Source organism: Manis pentadactyla, chromosome 5 (assembly GCF_030020395.1).
Source record: "Manis pentadactyla isolate mManPen7 chromosome 5, mManPen7.hap1, whole genome shotgun sequence".
In the NCBI taxonomy this organism is placed as follows: Eukaryota; Metazoa; Chordata; class Mammalia; order Pholidota; family Manidae; genus Manis; species Manis pentadactyla.
The window spans coordinates 75047170-75071913 of NC_080023.1; the positions used below are offsets into that span (position 1 = coordinate 75047170).

The 24744-nt window shown below is 34.2% G+C and overlaps 1 protein-coding gene across 1 annotated transcript in view; it reads left to right on the forward strand.

Annotated features, from left to right (window-relative positions):
* Positions 1–23777, forward strand: part of MMRN1 (multimerin 1) — a 61843-nt gene extending 38066 nt beyond the window's left edge. The window contains exons 6-8 of the mRNA XM_036922084.2: positions 2423–4411; positions 20803–20955; positions 22148–23777. Of these exons, the coding sequence (XP_036777979.2) occupies positions 2423–4411; positions 20803–20955; positions 22148–22569 (2564 nt within the window). The 3' untranslated portion in view covers positions 22570–23777. The remainder of the gene's footprint in view (positions 1–2422; positions 4412–20802; positions 20956–22147) is intronic.
* The last annotated feature ends 967 nt before the right edge of the window (positions 23778–24744 follow it).

Below are 24744 nucleotides of genomic sequence, written 5' to 3' on the forward strand. Positions count from 1 at the left end.
AAATGGAGTTAGAATGATGTGCCTACTTAGATATTGACATAAAGCACTTCAAATATTTTTGCAAAATCAGATTCTTGCACAGATGTTTCTTTTGAAACAAATCATAGAAATGTTATCTGAAAAGCTCCTTTTCCTGAAACAGGTTTTTAAGCTAATAATTTCTTTGATTTCTTTTCAGACGCTGCCATGATTTTATACTTTATTCAGTATATTTTTCCATTAAGATTTTAAGGCATAACAACTAAAGTACCTCCTAATTTACTTTTTCATTATTTACTTTTTTTCTAATTATTTTGATCAAGGTTCTGAACTGATCAAAATCTTTACCTATTTACAGTGTTTTTATCTACTATCATTCTTATTCTGACTTTCAGATGATGTAGTTTTTTGCCTGATGAATTTAAACACCTATTGTTACTGTCCACAATTAATTAATTCAATTATGCTGAAGTTTTACTTCACCTTTACAATCTTGAAAACACTTTAAAGCTAAAATTATAAAGTTATAAATTCCAAGATCTGATTCCTAACCTTAGATATTTTATTGTATTTCATCAAGTTGTTGTCCTGAGAATTAAAGAAAATTTTAACAGGAAATGACTAAATAATCCTGTAGAAATTACAATAAAAATAACTTAACTATGATTAGCTCCTTACACTCAGTGAAGTAAACATATTCTCCTTTTTAATATCAGAAATTTAATTTTCTGTGTAGCATATAGAATGTATTCAGTGAAGATTTGTTGTATAAATGGGTGACTGATTAAATGCTAACTAAAAGAAAACAAAAGTACTTTAAAAACTTTCTGGTGTAATTTTTCATGTTATTAAATATAAAAGCTAAGATTGTTTTCAGTACAATTTATCTTAATTGTGGTTATCTAATCTTTTCTAATTAACTTAGTCTTTTCTTAGTACTTTGGTGCTGTTTGATTACTATTCCATACTTTACATGTTTTTGCTATTATTTTTGCTATTACATACAAATTGATTTTCATTTATTTATATTTTTTGGACTTTTCAAGTTGTTTCAGTTTCTACTAGATTTACAAATGTAAGATACATTTTTTTTTACACTGAAAGTCCTAGACCCTAAAGATCAATTAGCAACATTGATATTTAGAGTCTAGGATAGGGAGGTGTTTATTCATGTAAACATTTACAGCTTTGTCTTTGCAGCACATTAATTAATATCAAGATGTTTAAGCAGTCAATAATTTCAAATGGTATAATTGCTTTTTCACAATACTTTTTTATGTATGTCTCTCATCATCTCAAATACTTTTAAAAACTTGCTTACAAAATATAGACATATAAAGCCTGTATGTTTTATCCTGTAATCATCTTTCTGGAGTAGTCTTCAGAATAGCCATTGCTCATTTTGCAACAAACCATTGTGCAGCCTTCCTGTTTAAAATGCCTTGTACTATGGTGCCTGTGTTTTATGCTATAGTTATTGGCTACATTTTGGATTTGAATGGACATGTCTTCTGTTTATATATGCTTCAGAGCTATGTATTATAAATATGCCTCAAGCATGTGTTTTATTTTTTCCCATTTTCTGCTTTTGTGTTGTAACATGTTTGTTTGTTGCATTCTTAAATATTCATTTCCTATTTTAAATTGTTCTGAATAATTCAGGACTCTTTTCCTTCTCCTTTATTTTTTTTTTTAATGTTACCTATATTGCTGTCCACAATTCTGGTTTATGATCAGTCCACGCTTTCTAATATTGGAGATATTAGTATGTGCTTCATTAGTGGCAAGTTTCCTCTTCTCTTTTTGTTAAGAATTAGTGTCATATTGTGATAATCAAGGTTGATCTTGAATTCATGTTCTCATCTGACTTGATTTTGTGATCCCCACGTCTTATTTTATTGTTATCAACTATTGTTGAATCTTGTGACTATTACTTCATATTGTTCCTCATTTGAAAATCTCATTAAATTTCTTCTGTGCAATCTTTTAATCCTTAAAAGCACAGAACACAAGCTCTGAAGTTACTAGAAACCCAATAACACAGTTATAAGCTAACACTAGGTATTATTTACCAAGACAAAAAAGCCCAAAGCCATTTATTTTCAGACAAGACGAAGACTAGACCTAGAATCATGGCATGCAAGGGCCTATTAACAGAAGTCAGTAAGTAGTTCTTTCATTCCTTTTGTCTAGAGAACCTTAGTTTTATGGTTCTAGTGTGTTTATATCACAATTGATTTTTCCCCTCAGACTTATCAGTTAAGAGAGTGATCACCCTCTAGTAACTATAGTCATTTTTTAAATTTCATAAGTAAATGTAGTCAAGAATTATTTTTTATTATTACATAAAGTAAGCATTTAGTCTCAAACATTTAATCTTTTTAGAGATATATAAAGTTAAAATTCTGCATCATTTACTGTTGTTTTTAATTTCTTTTTCTAGGTCTAAAATCCAAAAGCTTTAATGATCTGGTAAGGGACATAGTAAGAGAACAATTTAAAATTTTTCAAAATGACATGCAAGAGACTGTAGCACAGCTCTTCAAGACCATATCAAGGCTATCAGAGGACCTTGAAAACACCAGACATATAATTCAACAAGTTAATGAATCAGTGGTTTCAATAGCAATACAGCAAAAGTCTGTTTTAACGGTAGAAAATAGGCCCACTTTGACTGATGTACTAGATCTAAAAAGTAATATTGTAAATATAAGGCAAGAAATGACTTTAACATGTGAAAAGCCTATTAAAGAACTAGAAGCAAAGCAGACCCACTTAGAAGTTGCACTAGAACAGGAACACTCGAGAAGCAGTCTGTATTATGAATCCCTCAACAAGACTCTTTCTAAAATAAAGGAAGTACATGAGCAGCTTTTATCAACTGAACAAGTATCAGAGCATAGGAGTATTCCTGCTGCTGAATCAGTTAGCAATACTGTCACAGAGCACATGTCTGCTCTACGCGAGAAAGTAAAGAAGCAGAGTTTTATGATGCTGCAAATATTTGAAGATTTGCACACCCAAGAGAACAAGATTAATAATCTCACCATTGCTTTGGAGAAGGAGAAAGAATCCGTCAGGGGTGAATGTGAAGACATGTTATCCAAGTGCAGAAAGGATTTTAAATTTCAAATTAAGGACACTGAAGAGAATTTACAAGTTTTAAACCAAACATTGGCTGAAGTTCTCTTTCCGATGGACAATAAGATGGATAAAATGAATGAGCAACTAAATGATTTGACTTATGATATGGAGATCCTTCAACCCTTGCTTGAGCAGGGCACATCATTTCGAGAGACAATGACATATGAACAAACAAAAGAAGCAGTAGCTACAAGGAAAAAAGTGGAAAACCTGACTAGTGCTGTCAACAGTCTAAATTTTCTTGTAAAAGAACTTTCTAAAAGGTACAACTCACTTAGAAATGAAGTGCAGAGTCATGGTAATGCCTTAGACCGACGCATCAATGAATATGCCTTAGAAATGGAAGATGGCCTAAATAAGACAACAACTATTATAAATAATGCCATTGATTTCATTCACGATAACTACATGTTAAAAGAGGCATTCAATACAATGAAGTACAATCCTGAGGACCACCATAAATGTACCCAAAATATGGACACTATTTTGACATTCATTCCTCAATTCCAGCATTTGAACGATTCTATTCAGATTTTAGTCAATGACAATCAGAGGTATAACTTTGTTTTACAGGTTGCCAAGGCCCTTGCAGATATTCCTAAAGATACAAAACTAAGGCAGTCTTACTTTCAAAAGATTTATCAAATGTTCAATGAAACCACTTCCCAAGTGATAAAATATCAGCAAAATATCAGTCATTTGGAGGAAAAAATACTCTCAGCCACAAAGATTTCCAAAAATTTTGACACTCGGTTGCAAGGTATTGAGTCTAAAGTAACCAAGACACTCATACCTTACTATGTTTCACTGAAAAAAGGTAGTGTGGCTACAAATGAGAGAGACCAGGCTCTTCAACTGCAGGTATTAAATTCCAGATTTAAGGCACTGGAAGCTAAATCCATCCGTCTTTCAATTAATTTCTCTTCACTTAACAAAACTCTCTATGAAACTTTACCGATGTGCCATAATGCTTCTACAAGTATATCAGAACTGAATGCTGCCATACCTAAGTGGATAAAAGCTTCCCTACCAGATATTCAGCTGCTTCAGAAAGGTCTAACAGAATTTATGGAATCAAGAATTGAAATAAAAACTCAAATTGCCCTGTTTAATTTAACTCAGTATATAAATCAAACACTGTCTGGTAGTCTTGGAAATGCTGTCAAGTCTCAGAAGCAAGCAAAAGCATTGCTGAAGAAACCTAATACACTTAAGAAACCAACAGTCAATATTACTACTGTCCTGACAGGCCGGACCCAAAGAAACACCGACAACATTCTATTTCCTGGTAAGCTATTGCTGAAAAATAACTTAAGCTCTCTTTCTATTTAAATGGTATTTACTAGTTCTGTATGGTTTAGCAAGACGTAAGATGAGGCACTTACCTGAACTTGGGTAAATAGTTAAGTAATTCAAAGATATAGATTACTTGACTCTCATTCCATCCTATGTAAGTCACACATCAATACACTTAGAGTGTAAATATTTGTCTATAGTGTTTCTTAACTTTTTTCTGATAAGACCCCTATGAACCAATCAAATTTGCCCCTGTAGAAGGTTTCTGTTTGCATGCATAATTAAGGAAAGCTATTAGGCTCAAAGCTAATGAACTCATTGATGAATAAGACCAGACTGTGTCTTACTCATTTTAGTATTACTTGGCAAAATGTCTGCTTATGCAATAGGAAGTCAGTAGTATCTGTTGAGTGACTGACTATTTGACTGAATGAATGCATAATGCAGGAATTCAGTTTGGATAGTCATAGAAAGCCATGAATGCCAAGTTAAGTGTCTGTCTGGGATGCTATAAAAAAATACCACAGATTGGGTAGCTCAGAAACAACAGAAATTTTGTCTCCCAGTTTTGGAGGTTGGGAAGCCCAAAATCTAGGTGCCAGCATTGTCAAAATTCTGGTGACAGCCCTATTCCTGGTTCACAGCCAGTGACTCCGCACTATGTCCTCACCTGGTAGAAAGGGAAAGTGAGCTCTTTGGGGTGTCTTTTATGAATGAGAACACTAATCCCATTCCTGAAGTCTCCATCCTTGTGACCTAAGCCCCTCCCAAAGGCTCTCCCTCCCACGATCATCAATTTAGGGCTAAGATCTCAACATTGTATACAGCAGGGGGACACTTTCAGACTTGAGAACTAAGGCATTTAGACATGATTTTGTAAACAGCAGTCCTTGAAAATGAGGAGCAGAGGGTTGGGTGAAGCCAGCAGTCATGTGTAGCATAACTGCAAAGAATGAAATTAGAGACCAATTGGGATATTACTGGCAAGAGTAATAAGTGCCAGACCTGAGGAAGAGGTAATTGAAACAAAGGATACAGACATCAGAGATGTGAAAGTAAAACCATGAGAAACAGAAGGATAGTGGAAAAATTATCTGAGGAACAATAAATCATAATTTTGGTTCTAATGTTACAGTAAGTTTCTGTGTAGCCTTAAGTAAGCTCACATTTCTGTGTCTTGGATTCTTCCTTTTAAGTGATGGCATTGCAATAGGCATTCTGTTGAGCTTTTTAGTAGAAATATGCTGCAGACTGCATTATTGCAAAAAAGTCATGAGCTATTCACATCCTGAATGGACAGCACTTGCAGAGGAGAGAGACCAAGAATATTCTGAAGTTCTGAGTTTGGGAAATGAGAAGGTAGCAGTACCATCAATAGCTGTTGTAAACACCAGAAGAGGAGCATAAATTTTGGAGGAAGGAGGAATTTGGTGCAGTGCACATAAACTGCTTGACAATCTCTCTGTATGAAAGAAGTGTTTTATGTTTATATTTGGCACATGAGTAATAGTAAATAATTCTTCCACAATAAAAAGAATAGATATTGATCCTTATTAAAGGAAATGACAGTGTTTCTCTCACTTGACTCTGCTGTTAAATTATATGCCAATTTACGTGAATTTTGTACTTTATTGCTTTTTTAATTACAAAAGGGTGATCATTATCCTAACACAGTATGACTCATATTTAATCTCTGAATGTTTTGATAATATTAAAAATCACAGGACAGTATGAAGTTGGATTGTCTCTTCACTATTTAAATTACAGTATTTATTTATGACTCCCTCCAAATTAACTGACCCAAGAGGACTAATCTTGCCCTTTGGAATCACAGAACAGACTATTTAGATTTACGTGTTTCCAAGAGAAAGGTAGCATTTCAATACAAGATGTTCTCACAATAATAATTTTTTGAAAAATAATGACTTGTTCTTTTTCCATGCTATTTCAATACTTGGTCTTCCTGTGTGGACACTGCAAATTAGTTTCTCTTAAACTCTACAGGATGTGTGATCATACTCTAGGCAAACCATAACTTTTTTTTCTTAAACCAAAAGATTCATGGATCTATATAATAAGTATGAAACATTATAGTTTCAAAATTAATTGAGGTAAATAGGACATAAGAATTAATACACTTCTACAGTATAAACAATGCATGTTAGAAGCTTATAAAAATTTTTATTTAGATATTTATATAGCAGTTGACTCAATATTGGACTTAATGGACTAATAATTAACTCAGTCTGATTCTCTTTTTTCCAATAATGCTTTGATAAAATGGCTTCTGTTCCTTTATTTACCATAACTGGAATTTTTTATAGGCCTATCTACCAAAATTAATAATTGATTACAAGTTCTTTATTTTATCTCAATAAAGATAACTAATAACAATGTCAGGGTAATAAAGATATATTGGCCTACTTTGATGTGCAGGGTAGATACTCACTTTATGCAGAAACAGTAACATAATGTGTGGAGCCTTTTTAAGTGGGTGCATTGATATTAATGCTCACCAAGCCAGCCTTGCTTCTGTGGGCCATAAAATATGGTGGCTTTCATTAGACTGTTGACCAAGGTAAAGTCTTTGTAAGGTGATGAAACCAGCAGATGGCTAAGTTCTCCTAGAAGAGTAAACCAATTGTAAAATAAACTACTTAGTTTGATACCTTATTTTATACAGGGTGGGACATACTGACACACTGGCCAAATTCGTCTGTGTTTTCTTGACCTTTGCTATTATATTATAAATACCATATAAACAAATTGCTCCCCTACATAACTAATACCAGGAGATGATTTATCCTCATTTTATGAATCTCACAATAATATTATTCAGATTATAACAGCTATCATTTGCAGGATAAGTGCAGTTTGTAGAAAGAAAAACCATATAAACAGAGTTTTAAGCATTTAACCTTAATTATAGTAACCAATAACTTCCTTTGAAGCCTTATAAAAGTTTCATACTATCATAATATAATATTGGATACTATTTATTAACATGTTCTATACCCCAAGCACTGTATAAATTATGCTATATCTGTTGCTTCATTTAGCAACACCTACCAGGTAGTTATCATTCTTCTTAATTTGAAGATGTGTGAACTAACCCTCAGGGAAATGAGCTAAAGTGCCCTGCCAGGTCACGCAGCTAGTAAGTGACGGAGCCGGGGTTTGGTGCATTGGCCTCCGCGCTCAGTCCCTACGGACCATCTTCAGATCGTGGCACTTGTTCACCTGCCTTTCTCTTCCTTCTGTTTCTGGCGGACGCATCACGTCTCACTATTTTCATATGGCAGGGAGTTGCCACTCTCAGGGTTTCCTTTCCTGGGGATCTCATCCTGCCATTTATTTCTCACTGACCAGAAAGTAGAGGTGCTACTTTCCATTTGGCTTTTCTGTGATGTGGCCAGTGGGCATTTGGCAGTGAAAGTCATCTTCATTTATTCACAAGGTCTTTTGACTGACACACTGGAAGGGCAAGGCGCAGAGCACTCATTCCCATCAACGCCTTGGGAGCCTTTCCCTACTTTCATTCACGCTGACTACGATTCCGCTAGGCTGGTGCTGTAAGCTGTTCTGATTGAGTCACTGAATACTTGATTTGTCTCTAAACAATATTCCCATAGACGCCAAGCGGGTTTTATTTCATCTGTGAAGGTTTTTTGTAGAGCAGTTGGCAGACTTGAACTGGAGAGAGGGTTTGGCTGCTTGCCTTCCGAGAGGAGTTGGACCCTGCTCCGACCTGTCCGCAGCACAGTGGGCTCATGGGACCAGCAACTTTTCATTTTAACCATTTCCCCAATATCTACCAAATATATTTAGTTCTCTTAATAAACCTCCTTTATTCGTAATTACCCTTTTAACCACTCTTTTTAAGAAAGATTATACTGCGTAAAATATTTGGTAGTGTAACAAATACAATTTTTAAAATATATCATTGCTGAGAATCTGAGCAACTTAAAAAAGAAAAAAATAAGAGTCTGAATGTTCAGCTGTTTCATATCACTTTAAACCCATTTCTAATTCTTGTGACTCCACATAGAGGCAGTTATGATGACTAAGGAGCACTGAATTTGGACTCAGGAAACCAAGGTTCAAGTCCTTCCTGGCAATGTATTTATTTTAATTAGTCATATATTCACTTTCCTCATTTATAAAATAAGATTATTAACATATCCACCTTATAAGTTTAATTTGAAGATAAATAAAATAACTTGTATACAGTATATTATTAAGTTAGCTATAATTATATGATGCAGTTTTCTTAGCTATATTCATTGTTTATATTTTATTTTTCCTAATAGCTTCATTATTTATTTGATATATAGTTATTTCCATATATCAACATGATTTATAGACTCATGGTATCCCATTGTTTCCTATCTTTACAAGTCATTGTGTTTGAAGTTCAATGTATTATAACTGAGCTTATGCTTATCATATAATGATAACTCAAAAAGAATAGTATATAAATTGAAAGGCTTAACTGTTTGAAAATGCATGTGCAATGATAAGCACTGAGAAATAGCTACAGAAGGTTTTAATAAGGTGTTTTCTACTCTTTATGCTTTTCCATATTATAAAATACTAGCACTATAGGAGGCAAAAAATTAGCATTTTTAAGATATACGTCAAGAAGATAACTACTAAGTTGACTTCTGTACAAAGTGGTTGAATATAAGCTAATTACATGTTGAAGAATATCTGCTTGAATTTAGAGTTTATGATGTGTTTTATAAAGTCTCCAAAACCACACACAAGTTTGGTGGCTTCCTAGAAGCACTCATAGGATTCTGCATGTCATTATACACAGAGCTAAGATTTATTATGGTGAAAAGACACAAGATAGGATGGGTGAGAGGAAATGATACAGCAGAGTCCATGCTCAGGCTTTCTTATGCTCTTGCACTCCTGTGAGTAGCACATGTGTGTGTACTCTTTTCTCCCAGACACACACACACACACACACACACACACACACACACACACACACACACACGAGGCAGTAACGTGTATGCAATATTCTGCCCAGACAAGTCCATCAGGTAATCAGCACCCAAAGGTTTCACCAGGGTTTGTCTTAGATCAGGCTGCTATCACGAAGTTCCATATATTGAGTAGCTTGTAAACAACAGAAATGTTTTTCACACAGTTCTGGAGGCTGGAAGTCAAAACATCAAGCCTGCGTGACTGTATTCTGGTGAGAACCTTCTTTCAAGTTGCAGACTGTCAGCTTCTTGTATTCTCACTTAGCAGAAAGGAAGGAGAAAGAATTCTCACTAATGCCATTTAGGAAGGCTCCACATCCAGGACCTAGTCACCTCCAAAGGCCCCACCTCATAATAGCATCCCACTTGGGGTTAGGATTCTAATATATGAATTTGAGGGGAACACAAACATTCAGTTCATGACAGGACTGGTCATGTAGACCCCCTCTGTTCAGCACATACAAAAATTCTAGACTTTCAGAAGCAAAGAAGATGTTTAGCACAAACCATATTGTTTGTACAAAGAGCCTGGGCGCAGTAAATTACACTTACCAGTTAGGGAATGGCCAGAAGCTGGGTGTGGGCCAAGGGCAAAACCTTATAATCAGGTCTTGCTAAAGATATAAGCCTATTTTTTGCTCATGATATTAAAGATATTCTTTGTGTCAGGCTTTCCACTGGGGATAGCCTCCCCAGTTTGTGTCGATAAAACATATCAGTGTTGAAGGGACTATTAAATGAACTTGTGTCTGTTCATGGCTCCATGGGAGAAGAAAAGATTCACAGCTTTCTGTAGTATTCCCCTTCCTCTGGAAGGATGACAGTTGAAGAGGGGATGCTGGCAAAAGGAACAACCCCTTCCTGCACCTTACCTTGCAGTAAGTGGCTGTATCTAAGGTGGACAGACAGAAACCATGTGCTTGATGCTCCTATATGGACCAAAAATTTAAACACATAGTCTAACAGTACAAAAAAGAAATGGGGTAGAATACAGGTTCCATTTACATAGTCACTCCATATGCTTGGGTCTTTCCCTAACAAGAACTACAGGAGCTATTTCCCAACAGTAGACTTTGACACTAAAGATATGAAACTGAACTTCATTATTATCTGGTCTGTAATTAAATACAATGAATAGATGTCCTTCTACTGATCATTAAAAACATTAAAAATTCATTATTGCATGATAGTATTGTCTTGTGTCATACTGATTATCAAATGTGAAAAGGAAAGTACAGGGATTCTTAAATCATAGATTGTGAACTTACTGCACAGTGGTCCAGATGGGCATGACACTTGCATCTTGATGAAAAATTGCAGCATAAAAATAATAGTTGTGCCATACATTAACTGCATATGAAATTTAAAAGACACTTTAAAAGTTTTTAATTACCAATTTTACTATACACAGCTTAAAAGTGAATCTAGAAAGAAATCAATATTTTATCATAAATTTAATGTGAACTATTCAAATTTGTTTATGTTGAATAACATTGCTTTAAGGGAAAATATCAAATGGCACTTTATTGATGTTACTATTGGTCAGGCTAAACTCAAGTCTGTCTACCTCTAGAAACAAATTATCAATAAAATTATTACACAGTGTTTGGAGAACTAAAGAAGTCAGTGAAAGAAAGCTATCTTATGTCATTGTGCTGAACATTACAGGAGCCAAAATACACATACATGTTTTACAAGAAAGTGAATAATTTTTTATAATTAATAAGCATTCCTTTAAGAATTCTTTTCTAGGCTTTATAATCTTAGGCAACTGTTAAATTTTAAAATTTGCATAGATATTTAGATTTGAGAGGCATCTGGATAAAGAAGTTTTGAAACCATGGGTTTCAGTGAGAGAAACCAGGGGAATATGTGCATGCTGTGAAGAGACCAGAAATAGGAGCAGAGTCAGGTGAATGGCAGCCTCTCCGAGGGCAGTTGGAGAGAGAGGTCAGGAGACTATATTGAGAAGAAACACTGAAATAGTAGGCTGAGCATACCTTAGGTGTATGTTAACATCTGATTGTATTTTCCGGTATTACAGAACTAATTAGAGGTTATGGAAAATACTCCAATAACCCAAATAACTGTCTGAGTAATAATGAGGAGACATCAACACTACCTTTCAAACATAAACTCAACACAGTGACTTTATACTAAGAAATTTGCTTGAAAATGTCAAACTACAGATCTATCTTTTAAGAAGTACCTTCCCAGATTAAAATTACAATAAAAGTACAAGATCATTTTTTATTATTAAATGTTATATTAATTGAAAATACTGTTCTCAAACTCATTTAAGCAGTTTTCTTCTTAGAACCAAATAACTATCTCTTGAGTTATTACTATTATTTGAAAAGAGTAATAATTCATAACCGTTCAATTCAATTAAACAAATGTTAGTTAAGTGCTAAATGGAATCAGGTACTGTTCCAGATGCTTTGTAATACATCACAATGTTTTTTAAAAAATCCCTATCTTCCTGAAGTTTACACTCCAGCAGGAATAGAGGGAGAGAAGCAAAAAAACATAATAAATAAAAATATAAATTACTTAGTATGGTAAAAGGTAAAAGGTGATAAGTGCTCTGCATAAAAGAAAAAGCAGAGAAAGGTAAGGAGATAAGAGTCCCCAGGAACGCGCTGGGCTCTGCCAGAAGCAGATCGTAATGTTATTAAATAAGATGATGGGACAAGCTTCAGTTGTTGGAAAAACAGTGAATTCTGCAAGAAACTGGGAACACAAGGGAAGAGAAAGCAAGGTTCTGGCTCAGAAACTTGGTAATTTTCTTTTAACCACAGTTGACAGTGGAAGATGTACCTATAGAGTAATGTGATATTTGGTTGTTATGGTTTACACTTGTTTTCCTATGTGCTTATTAGCACCATGTTATTAGAGAACATTTTTGAATGTGAAAGATAAAAAAATATTCTGCACCATATACTAAGCACTAAATGAGTGTTACAAGATTTAATTATAGTTCAGTTCCTTATTAAGAATTCTGTGTTGGGCATATTTCATGGAAGAGGTGGATTTGGACTGGACATTTATTCAGCCAACCATTTACACCCTGTGTGGAGTGTAACATGTTTACATTTATATGTTGGTAACAAAGATTTTGGAGCAGGAATATGACATGATCAGGTATTGCATAATTAATATTTATTTTGAGCTTTTCAGATAGACCAGTTATAAAATCAATACAACAGCTGTCTATATGTTTACATGCACTAATATACTTGAATTTTGAACAATTCTGTAAACAGTGCTATTATCATTTCCATTTTACAGATGTCCAGACAAGTTGAGTAACTTGCACGTAGTTGCAGAGCTAATCCATTTCAGAGCTGACATTCAAACCCAAGCAATCCATCTCCTTTCAGGCTTTAAACAATATAGTAATTTCACTATGCTGACATTTATTTAACCTGTATTCTACATGACTTTTAGGGCATTTTCAAATATTTCTCTGTTTTAGGTAATGCTGCACTAACAGGGAAATCTGTGTGCACGTCTTTAATTTTATTTCCTTAAAATACCATCCAAAAATAAAATAAAATTGCTGGTTCAAAGCCCATGAGCAGTTTTAAAGAATGTCATAAATATTGCCAGATTTCTCTTTAGGAATTTTTAATTTATACTCCCTATTAATTTATATTCCCTAAAGTGTCTGAGTACTATATGTATGCATGCACATACATACACACACTTATTTTCCCTGAAAAGTGCACCTGAAAAATTGAAAAATATAATAATAGAAGATTTTAATAAGCAGTGAAGTTTAAACTGTAGAGTGTTAAGAAAATATATTTCATAGCTATATGAACAGAGGTTGTTTATAGGCAGGCAGTGTGATTTAAAAACTACTGCAGTCATTTAGACATGATGTAATAGGACGCCAACTAGGAAGGTTGATGAGGATGAAATGGAAATCCAGCAGTAGGGGCATTACTTTTGGGCACAACATTTGGTAAAATAAGTACTGAAACTGAAAACAAGGGCCGCTGTAATATATCTTCAGTGATTTTTAAATTCTAGGTGGTATAATGAGGGACTTGATACAGACAAGCTTGTTTGTTTATTTGCTTATGGTATAATTTACATACAGTTCAATTTACTGTTTCTGATATGCAGTCTATGCTTTTAACAAATGTGTAGTCATTTAACCACTTCAACGAAGACAGAATAGTTTGATTAGCCCTCCAAACCTTCTTACATAGCTTTGTAGTCAAACCCTACATCCATTACCACTCACTAACAACCAGTGATCTGTTTTCTTCCCTTACAGTTTTATGTTTTCTGGAGTATCTTATGAGTCAGATCATACAGTAAGTGTAGGCTTTTGAGTCTGAATTCTTTCACTTAGTGTAATATGTCTGAGATTCATCCATGTCACGGCATGTGTGCCTCTCTAGTACCGAGGAGTGGCCCATTGCCCTGCAGTTGGTTTTTCCATTTACCAGTTGAAGGATATCTTGCTTGTTTCCAATTTAGGGTGATTATGAATAAAGCTGTTAGGAACATTCACATACAGGTTCTTATGTGAACTTAAATTTTCATCTCTCTTCAATAAATATGTAGCAGCAGCATCAATTGGCTGTAAAATAAATATAGTTTTAATTCTGTATGGAATGGCCAACTACTTGCCATTTCCATTTTTTGTGTATCTACTATAGGCTTTAGGTTTGTGGTTACCATAAAGTTCACATATGACTTCCTATATATATATATATATATATAAAAGTAGGAGTTTTAGAATGTATTCAAAATTAAGCAACCTTCACCCTAATATAGACTATTACATATATATGTGTGTGTATGTGTGTAGTACTTTTTTATCATTCCCACTTCCACATTATATGTATATGATGCCATAACTGACATCTTTTGATTTTGCATATCCCTTGGCTAATTTTGTGTATAATTGATTTTACTACTTTTGTCTTTTGAACTTCAGACTCATTTTGGAAGTCTGCTACCTTTACTGTAAGTTTGTTTCTACTGATGAAAAATATTTAAATTTATTAACATTTCCATCCAAAGAAGTCCCTTTAACATTTCCTGTAAGGGTGATTTAGTGGTGATGAATTGTTTAAACCTTCCTTTATCTAGAAAATTTTCTCTCTCTTCAATTCTGAATGATAACCTTTCTGTGTAGAGTATTCTTGATTGTAGATTTTTCCCTTCAGCTGTTTGTTTCATGCCACTCCCTTTTGTCCTGTGAAGCTTCTGCTGATAACATTATCAAGTTTCCCTTATATGTAACTGTCTTTCCCTTGGTACTTTTAATATTTCCATTTGTCTTTGATCTTTGCAATTTCAATTACTATGAGTCTTGATGTAGACTTCCTTGGGTTCATCTTGTTAAGGGCTCTCTCTGCTTCCAGGACCTGGATACCTGTTTCCTTCCTCAGACTGCAGAGGTTTTCAGCAATTATTTCTTCAAATAGACTATCTATCCCCTTCTCTCTCTCTTCTCCTTCTGGGACACCTTTTACGTGAATAGTGTGTTTTGTTTGGAGTTGTCCCAGAGCTCTCTTAGAATCTTCTCATTTTTAGAAATCCTTTTTCCTCTTTGTTCCTCAGCTTGGTAAATTTTCCCTACCCTGTTTTCTATCTCAGTGATCCTTTCTTCTGCATCCTCTTGTTTACTATTAATTCCCTCTATTGTATTTTTCATTTAATTATTGTATACTTCAGCTCTGACTGCTTCCTTTTTATATTTTCTTCTTTCTTGAAGTTCTTCCTGAGGTTATCTATTATTTAGTTGGGTGAGCATCTTTATGACCATCACCTTGAATTTTTTATCAGGTAGATTGTTTATCTCCATTTCTTTTAGAAATTTTACTGGTGTTATTGTCTTTTTTTGTTTGGAACATATTCCTCTGCCTCCTCATTTTGTCTGGTTCTCTGTGTTTCTGTGTAGTACCTAGATCAGCTATGCCTCCTGGTCTTGAAAGCAGTGGCTTTATATAATAGGCATCTTGTGGTGCCCAGAAAAGTAAAGCCCCCTGCTCACCAAATCCATGTGCTCTAAAGGTGTCCCCTGTTGTGGCTGAGCTGCAACAGCTCTTAATGGGCTGTACATGGACTCCACCCCAAGCCCAGCAGCCAGCAATGGCCAATCCCTGCTGCTCTGCTTCTGTGTGATACCAGACTGCTGTGTTCCAGTATGCTCTGGGTGGGACCTGCCCATAGCCTGGCTTCCAGCAATGGCAGATAGCCAGAGCTATGCCTCAGTGTGCACTCGGGTTGCTCTGTTGCAATGTGGGCAGGGCCTGCCCTCAGTCTGGCTGCCAGCTATGGCAGATGTGACTACTATGGGCTGGGCATGTTGGGTGGGTAAAGTCTGCAGGGGAATGCTGGGGCTGAGCCAGAAGGGTAGATGGAGAGTTTCAGAGCTGCCTCCCACAAGTTTCTGTCCAGTTGGCATGATAGAGAGCTGGAAAAGTGTCATCTGCCTGCCCTTTCTCCTCCAGAGAGAGCTCCCTCAGACTCTTGCCTTTCCAGTACACTTCCCAAAGCTATCAAACCACCTTTTAAATTGCTGCCGCTGTGTTGGGTCTGAGAGGAGTCGAAAGAGCATGCCAGTCCCCCACAAGTGGAGACTTGGCCCCCCACAGACCTCCAACACTCCCTGATATCAGCCCCATTAATCTTCAGAGTCCAATGCTGTGGAGACTTGTCTTCCAAGAGCAGATCCCCAGGGCCAGGTGTGCTGAGCTCCTCAGCATTTTTTCGCCTCTCTAATCCATTTCTCTTTGCTTCCTGCTTGGAGTTGGAACAGGGAGAGGGCTTGGATCCCAGTTGATGGTAGCTCTGCTCCTTTATCTTTCTCAATATGGTCTTCTCTTTTTTTTACCAGGTGTAGAAGGTCTGTTCTGTCCATCTTCAGGTCATTTTCTGTGTTACTTGTATTAAATGCAGTTGTTTCCTCAGTGTATATGTGGGAGATGTTTATCACAGTGACCTCCTAGTCTGCCATCTTCCTGTCCCTGCAATGTTATTATTTAAATGAAGTAATAATAAATAAGATCTTGATGCTAAGCAGAGCTAAGCAATAAAAAAATAAAAATTAATTTAAATAAATAAGTAAAAAAATATAAAATACATTATATGTAACATATCATGTATACTAGAAATAAAAATAAGAATGAAACAGAAGACTCAATGTAATATACTTCATTTTCTTCATCAAATACCTCTTGAATAAGTGCTGAATGAGCACTGAGAAAGGCTGAGTGGACTAAGTGGCAAATTCAACACAATCCCTCTTCTCTGGTAGCTCATACATTAATCAAGTAATTACAATAAAGAATGGCAAATATTAACAAAGGTAGAGGGCTTTGAAAATGTAAAGAGCTGTCCAATCAGTTCAAATTTAACATGAACATTTATGTAATATGGAAAAAGGATTAATAGAAAAGTATAACTTGAGCACAAATCAGGGTCCAGAAAGTAAAGACCAGACAGATTAAAACTTACCAACATTCCAAGACCATGGCAAAGGAATTTTAGTCATCTTCAGAGCAAGGAAATGAGTATCGAAAGGTTAATTATGCTATTTGCACAAGATAGTAGACTGTTGAGTTGGCAGAACTCTCAAATGTTATACTGATCTCCAACAAAGAAAATAAATGGACTGGAAAGAGTTTAAGAGGTTATTGAACTTCAAGGCAAGAAAGAAGTTATGGAAAGTATGCTTGAAATGATTCCATGTGTCTAGAAAAGCATGCTAGTGACATAACAGGGTCAAACTTTACCTGATCTTTAAGAAACTATGAAGAAAAGATAGAATATTAGATTTAGAATGTGGTGATCTGCTCAAATCTTTCATTAATTTGTTTATTCATCTTTAAAAAAAGACATTTTAGCACTTATATATGCCAGGCACTATGCTAGTCAGTAGTGACACAAATTTTAAGAAGTAGAGGAACTAAGCCCTGATCTCACAAAATCTTACACTCTAGTTGGAAGGACATGTGAGCAATTACAGTAGTGTGATAGGTTCAACAAGAAAACTTCAGTGTATCAGACAGTAATTAAGAGAATTATTGCTGTTAATTTCAGTAATAGGGAGGAATGAAGGTGTCAGAAAGAAAACAATGCTTTATAGAAATCTGATTGCTATTGTTAATTAAGAATAAATTGCCTATTGAGCACAAATGTATACAGGAACTTATAAAAGTATCTAAACATTTTTTATGTATTTCAGGATTAAGTTGAAAAATATAAGTTAGATGATAAAAGTAGATTTGTAGCTAATTGTATAATGAAATAGGAATAGTTTCAGTCTTTGTCTGTTAGAAGGTTCTGTAATTGACACTGATCCAGTAAGTGTTTGTTTTTATCAATGATTTGGATGATAAATTTGGAAATGATAAAGCTGAGAGGGATGGTTAAAACATCTCATCCAGAATTAGAATACTTTCCATGGACAGAGATAATAAGTCTAATAAGATAAATTTAATTATCAGTAATAATTTTGAATTCATATTAAAGTGAATTAAATAAAAATGTAATCTTAGAGAACTTCATTGACATCAGAGCATAGAAGATCTGTTACATACATAAATACAATGTAATACTGATGCAAAAATAGATGATGAATACTTAGTGCTTATATAACATTAAAAGAATTGTAAGGTCATTTCAGCAGGAGTAATTAACAATTGTTACCATAACCTGCTCTAATTAGACTCTGTTCCCAATATGTCTAGTTCTGGGAGCTGTGGGAATAATTTTATGTAGTGCAGTGTGGATTATTTTGACAGGGACTTGGAGACCAGAGTTACCTAAATTATCAAAGAAGGCTAAGAAAGGAACTTAAAACACATGCAGCAGAGGCTGGCATAGACCAATGAGTAATGCACCTGAACAGGTAATCAGTAGGCACCATGAGAGATGTCCTAGAATGCAAAATGTGTATAGTCTCAGAAAACTGGAGCTACTATAGCAATAGAAGAAGATGCATGCCCCAATTAGAGGTTTCCAAGTGGATCTCTCCTCACCATGAATGACCCTGCAAAGACACTAGAATAAAAGGCAGAAGCATCCTCTAAAACACTCAAAAAAAAAAAAGGACTGAGGAAAGAACCCATTCCTAGAGGTAATGAAACAGAAAGGAATTCACATCCTGGACCTTAAATAGAAGGCAAAGGTCCTGGTCATGTAGAATCAGCACAGAGCCAATAATAACACAAAGAATACATTTCTAGAGTTTATGAAATTCTCCTGGCTAGAACAGGTTTGGTTCCTGATTCATGTACGTGGCTGAGTCTACAGGTGAAAGTGGCATTTTGCCATCTGGGAAAATAAGAATTATACAGCTGATCAGATTACATAAATAATTCAGTGTTCCCCCAACTCCAGTGCAGTTGATTGATTCCTACTGAAACACGTTAATTGAACATCCAGTAAGTCAATGACTGTGCTAGATTCAGAGCATGTGAAAACATGAAGCCAGTGCTTTGACATAAAGAATTTACATTTCTGTAGGTAGTAGAGAATTATTGAAGTATTTAAAGCTAGCAAATAATGGCCTATATTTTAGAATGATAGCTAAAAGCAAAGGAAGGATTTAATAACTTTCACATGGTTGAGAAATGTTGTTAAAGAAATGTGGACAAGTTAAAAATATATTTAAAGGTAGTCCATACATGTGATTTATTTTTCATATGTATCTTAATAAGGAAGATGCTTTATGGAATTCTGCAGGTAATATATTAAAATAATATAAATACATATCTAATTGCATAAGTAATACATATGTTTGCAAAAAAAATCTAATACAGGCATACAGTATGGTCACACTTTATGTGAATTTGAATTACTTAAGTATGAAATAGAATGTATATAAAATATTTAGAGGCTCTCACTTCTTGAGAAAAATGTTAAACAAAGCAAATAACCCTGTTTAAAAATCATCAAGTCACCATTTGAAAGGAGTGAATTGTAAACTGTTTACACTGTTGCCACAAGGTGGTGCCATAGTGGTAACTGTGGACTGTAACAGAGGTGTTCTTGCAACCTTTTCTCTGTTTATGTATTATTTTTATAACCATATTCATAATTGGAGGCTTGTGTAAATAATTGAAATTATTCTATACCTAATATGTGAACTAGAGCTTCCTGACTTCAATAAGTCAAATGTATTGGGCATCTATCTCATTCCCTAATTGCTGTCTCATACTCCTTAGTGAAAAAACACTATAATTCATTTTAATGTCTCTCATCAATGACATCTGTTATGTATCTTACAATTTTTCAGTAATGCAAAGGATATCATAAAGAACATTTAGAACAATTCTCTTTTTATACAAAGGCAAGTGTGTAAGAAGTATATATTCTGCCAGGAGAAATTTCTGGCTCAAAGCAAATGAATCTTTTTAATTCTGAAAAATATGAACAAATTTTCCTATTCAAAAATTCTCACAATTTAAGGTGTAACCAACATTGTTTGAGAATGTCTATTTTTTCTTGTATCACAATGACTGAATATTTCCTTTTTTTAAATGTTACCATGTGATATAAAAATGTTGATGGTGATAATTTAGTATTCCTTAATTAGCAGTGAGGCTGAAGGGGTTTTAAAGGTTTCAGAAACTTTTGTGGTTTTTATTCAATGATTTGCCAGCTTGTATCATTTGCCTGCCTTTTACTTTTTTTCACAATCTTTTGGATTGGTCAGAACTTTTCAATTATGGGTTTATAGTCATTTGATGTATGTCTATTAAAAATATTTTCTCTTAATCTGTCATTTATCTTTGAACTTTGGTAATAATGGCTTTCATTGTAAATGAATTTTGGTTCATAGGTGGTCAAACATTAGGATTTTTCTCATACAGCTTGTGATTTATGTTTTGTTCTGTTTTGCTTTAAGTTTTCCAAAATTTTAAAGTGCTACAAAGATATTCCTTTTATTTGATTACAATGCAGTTTTATGTGGTTTTGGTTTTTTTTTTATTCAGTGCTTTTTTACATGGGGAATTTATGTTTTTATGCATATCTAATTAACTTAACACCATGTATTGAATAGATATCTTCCTTTGCCAATGATTTGAAATATTATCTTTATCATGTACCAGTTCCAAATATATATGATTCTGTGTCCAGAGTTTCTATTCTGTTCTACAATTGACCTAAATCTTAACATTCCACACAAATAAATGTAATGTTCACAAATTATCTCCACTTCAAAGAAGCAAGAAAGGGAGCTCAGAGAGTAAAGGAGTTTCCATGAAGTACCATGATTAATTGTGGCTTCACTGGGCCTGGAAACCCATTTTTCTTATTTCTCCTTCAGTGTTTTTTACTCTACTGCAAAGTAAGATTTGAAATCAACTGGAAAATAGGTCACTTTTACCCTCTTTTATCTTGACTTTTTCAGTAACAGGAGAGTATTCAGACTGTAGTAAGTCCCCATGCCAGAATGGGGGCACGTGTATAAATGGGAAAACTAGCTTTATCTGTGCTTGCCGACATCCTTTTACTGGTGACAACTGTACGGTCAAGCTGGTGGAAGAAAATGCTTTAGCTCCAGGTAAGAAAGTGCATGCATCATTGGATTTGCTCAATGTCAATAACAAAAACATTTTTTGAAAATATTTACAAATGAATATTTAAGCCTGTTTTACCTGGACTCTCTTGAGGATTAATCCCTTTTGCTTATGAAATTTATTGACTAATCTACATGACTTACAAGTGGAAATGTCTTTTTGGCAGGTAGATTGATATTGATATACATTTGTTGAAATTTTCAATATTGCTATAATAGAGGCAGTTTTTTCTTAGGCACCTTAAAAGAAAATACAGATTATATATCTGACTGGCATAAACTCTCCTGAAACAAGTTGTTAAAGAAACACACCTTTGATTCATATCAAATATAGTCAGTCAGAAGCTTTAATAAGCACTTGGCAACATGTCTTTTATGAAGGTTAATAGTGCCTTTTGACGGGTTAAGGACTGTTAGAACACCCTCAAATGTATTGAGTAGAGCAAGATGCTTTTCTGTCCATTTACCTTCCTAAGAACTGGTTGCTATAAATTTATTTCAAGAGTGTAGCATTTCTGATTTTTATACAAGGAAATATATGTAGTATTTAAAATATATTCTCTTTAATGAAAGCAAAGAAACATATTTTGAATCAGGCTTTTTTCTTAATCAAATGCTGGATAGGTGGAATGAATTTTTTGGTCTATTTTTAAATCTCAGCCTTTGTAAGAATTTGGCATTAATTACATAGAAAATTCCTTTTGTCTACTTCTCTATAGTGCCTATGACTTCATTTGGTTTCCATTTTGGCCTTTAGAAACTGTTTGACAAGATGCTGGAAAATTTGTTTCCACATCATGTCAGCTTCAGTTCCTGTGAGGGACTTTAAAACATTCTGGCATACCGTAGTAATCACAGAGTGATTTGAATTCCTTTATCTGTGGAGAGATCAAAGCAACATGCAAATATGAGGCATGAGTGGTATCAAGTAGTATCATCATTCTGTCCTCCCTCATTTAATGAAGAAACTGAGGCTCAGAGAGGCTAAGTGATTTCAGGTAATTCAGCCAAGAGAAGAGGCAGGCAAGCAGACATATATGCTGTTGTTAAGTCTGATGAAGGACGTTTTTCCTTCTGCTAACTCTTTTTATAACTGAGATGAATGATAAAAATATGAAAAAAGATAAATAAGATAAAAACATGAAAATTAACTCTTTCCATTTTTTTCTTTGAACAGATTTTTCCAAAGGATCTTACAGATATGCGCCAATGGTGGCATTTTTTGCATCTCATACATATGGAATGACTACACCTGGTCCTATCTTATTTAATAACTTAGATGTCAATTATGGTGCTTCATATACTCCAAGAACTGGAAAATTCAGAATTCCATACCTTGGAGTGTATGTTTTTAAGTATACCATTGAGTCGTTCAGTGCTCATATCTCTGGATTTCTAGTGGTTGATGGCATAGACAAGCTTGCATTTGAATCTGGAAATATTAACAGTGAAACACACTGTGATAGGGTTTTGACTGGGGATGCCTTATTAGAGTTAAATTATGGGCAGGAAGTGTGGTTGCGACTTGTAAAAGGAACAATTCCAGCCAAATTTCCTCCTGCTACTACATTTAGTGGTTACTTGTTATACCGTACATAAATTAGTGTGAAAGACAGACTGTCACCTTACTGAGAAGCAGCCAGGGTTTTTATTTACCTTTGCATGCACATCTGCTCTGTTTTTGTTTTTCTCTACACAAAATGAAATTCGACTTCTTTTTTAATCTGTGAAGCTATAAATTTATTTCTTAAAATTATCTGAATATCTTTTGAACAACCTGCATTGAAGTTCATGCTGTTAAAGAGATGGTAGCACAGAAAACAAAATGCATTTGTGAGCATAATGAGTTTTGTTTTCTCATGTTGTCATTTTAATGTAAAATAATTTTATAAAATAGCAATCACTCAATATTGTTAGGCACAATAGTCTTTTCCAATAAAACACTTAACATTTTTTATTCTCTGGATAGCATATATTTCCTAAATTCACAAACTCAGGTAAATTACTCAAAGACCATAAATTGTTTTTTTTTTAACTTTGACTTTTACCCTTTACTGTTGAGTTGATCACTTTTATATATTAAATTTTCATTTGTAATCAAATTTAATAAAGTAGAGAAAGTTGAATTTGAATCATACCTATTGTTCTTTTCTTGTAACTAGAAGATAAAGTAATAACTGATTAAACATTTGAACATTTATACCTAAATATAAGGATATTTAAGTGGATCTTTTACCTGCTGCCATAACGCAGTATCTGCAGAGGAAAAAAAGTAAAACCTTTCTCTAATGAGTACCCTTCTATGATAGCACATGCAGACCCAACCATATTCTTATAAAGGTACATTAATGTTGTGTATTGATATCACAATTTATGGGATGCTCACTATACTCTGATTTTCACCTAAGAGATTTGCATGTAATGTCTTATTGATTCCTCATAAAATCTCATAAAGTTAGTATTATAATCATTATTTTCATAGTTGAAGAAACTGAGACAACAAAGAGATTAAGGAATAGAGCAAGCTTCACAGCTGGTAAGGACTGAGGCAGGATTTAGGATCAAGCTGTGTCTTCCCACAACTACACACATCCTTTCTCTATATTGCCTCCTACAGATGTACCACAATTTATTTAATAATCTTTTATCGGAGGTCATATCGATCATCTTCAATATTTTATTATAACAATATTATTGTAGCACTCTTTAATATACATTTCTTATCTATTTGATCAAGTATTTCTGAAGAATAGATTCCTATAAGTAATAGTAAAAATAATAATAAAAATGTTTTGGTATGACAAGGATTTTTTGTGAATTAATTTGTTTAATACTCACTGTAATCCTAAGAATCACATATTAAACCTATATTAAGCCACATATACATGTTACATATTATCATCCTCTTTTCACTAGTGAGAGATAGAGGCACATAGAGGGTAAGTAGTTTTCCCGGTATTACAGCAAATTAATGGAAAATTTCTGGAACAAATGATCAACATTTTTTTGTAAGTACTATCAAATTGCCCTTGAAAAAATCTGTGCCAAACCATGGCCCCATTTTGCTCACATAAAATAGTATTCTTTAATCCTTGCACACCCTTATCCAAACTTAGAATTTTTAAAATATTGCCAATCTTCAAGGTGAAAATAGTGTTTCCTAATAACAGAAATAAGAATGTTTCAAATTTGCTGAAACTTGAAAACATATATCCATACAAAGGTTTGTACACAATTGCTCGTGAGAGCTTTATTCACAACAGCCAAAAACAAGGTACCACCCACACATCCAACAACAGATGAATGGTTAAGCAAACTCTGGTGTATTCATACAGTGAAGGACTGCCAAGCAATAAAAAGGAATGAATACATTACAATATGTATACAACACATAATCATTTGAAGGAGATTTCAAGCTGCAGCCTGATGAAACTTGGCCAACTTTGCTGGGAAGTGTAAAGTGGGTGTTTTTTTTTTAAATTGAAATATAATTGATATATATTAGTTTAAGGTGTATTACACGATGATTTGATATATTTATATTATGAAATGATTATCATAATAAATTTAGCTAACATCCATTACCTCACACAAAGATCTAATCTTTTAGCAACTTTCAAATATATGATGCAGTATGATTAGCTTTGGGATTGCCCCTCAGAATGTATCATGTTGAGTCAAAATCGCTGGGCACTCATATTCCTAGTTTCAGGGAAGAGTGTGATCTTGCTGCTGACCAGTGTAAGCTGGCTGACTAATGATTTCTATTCTGTT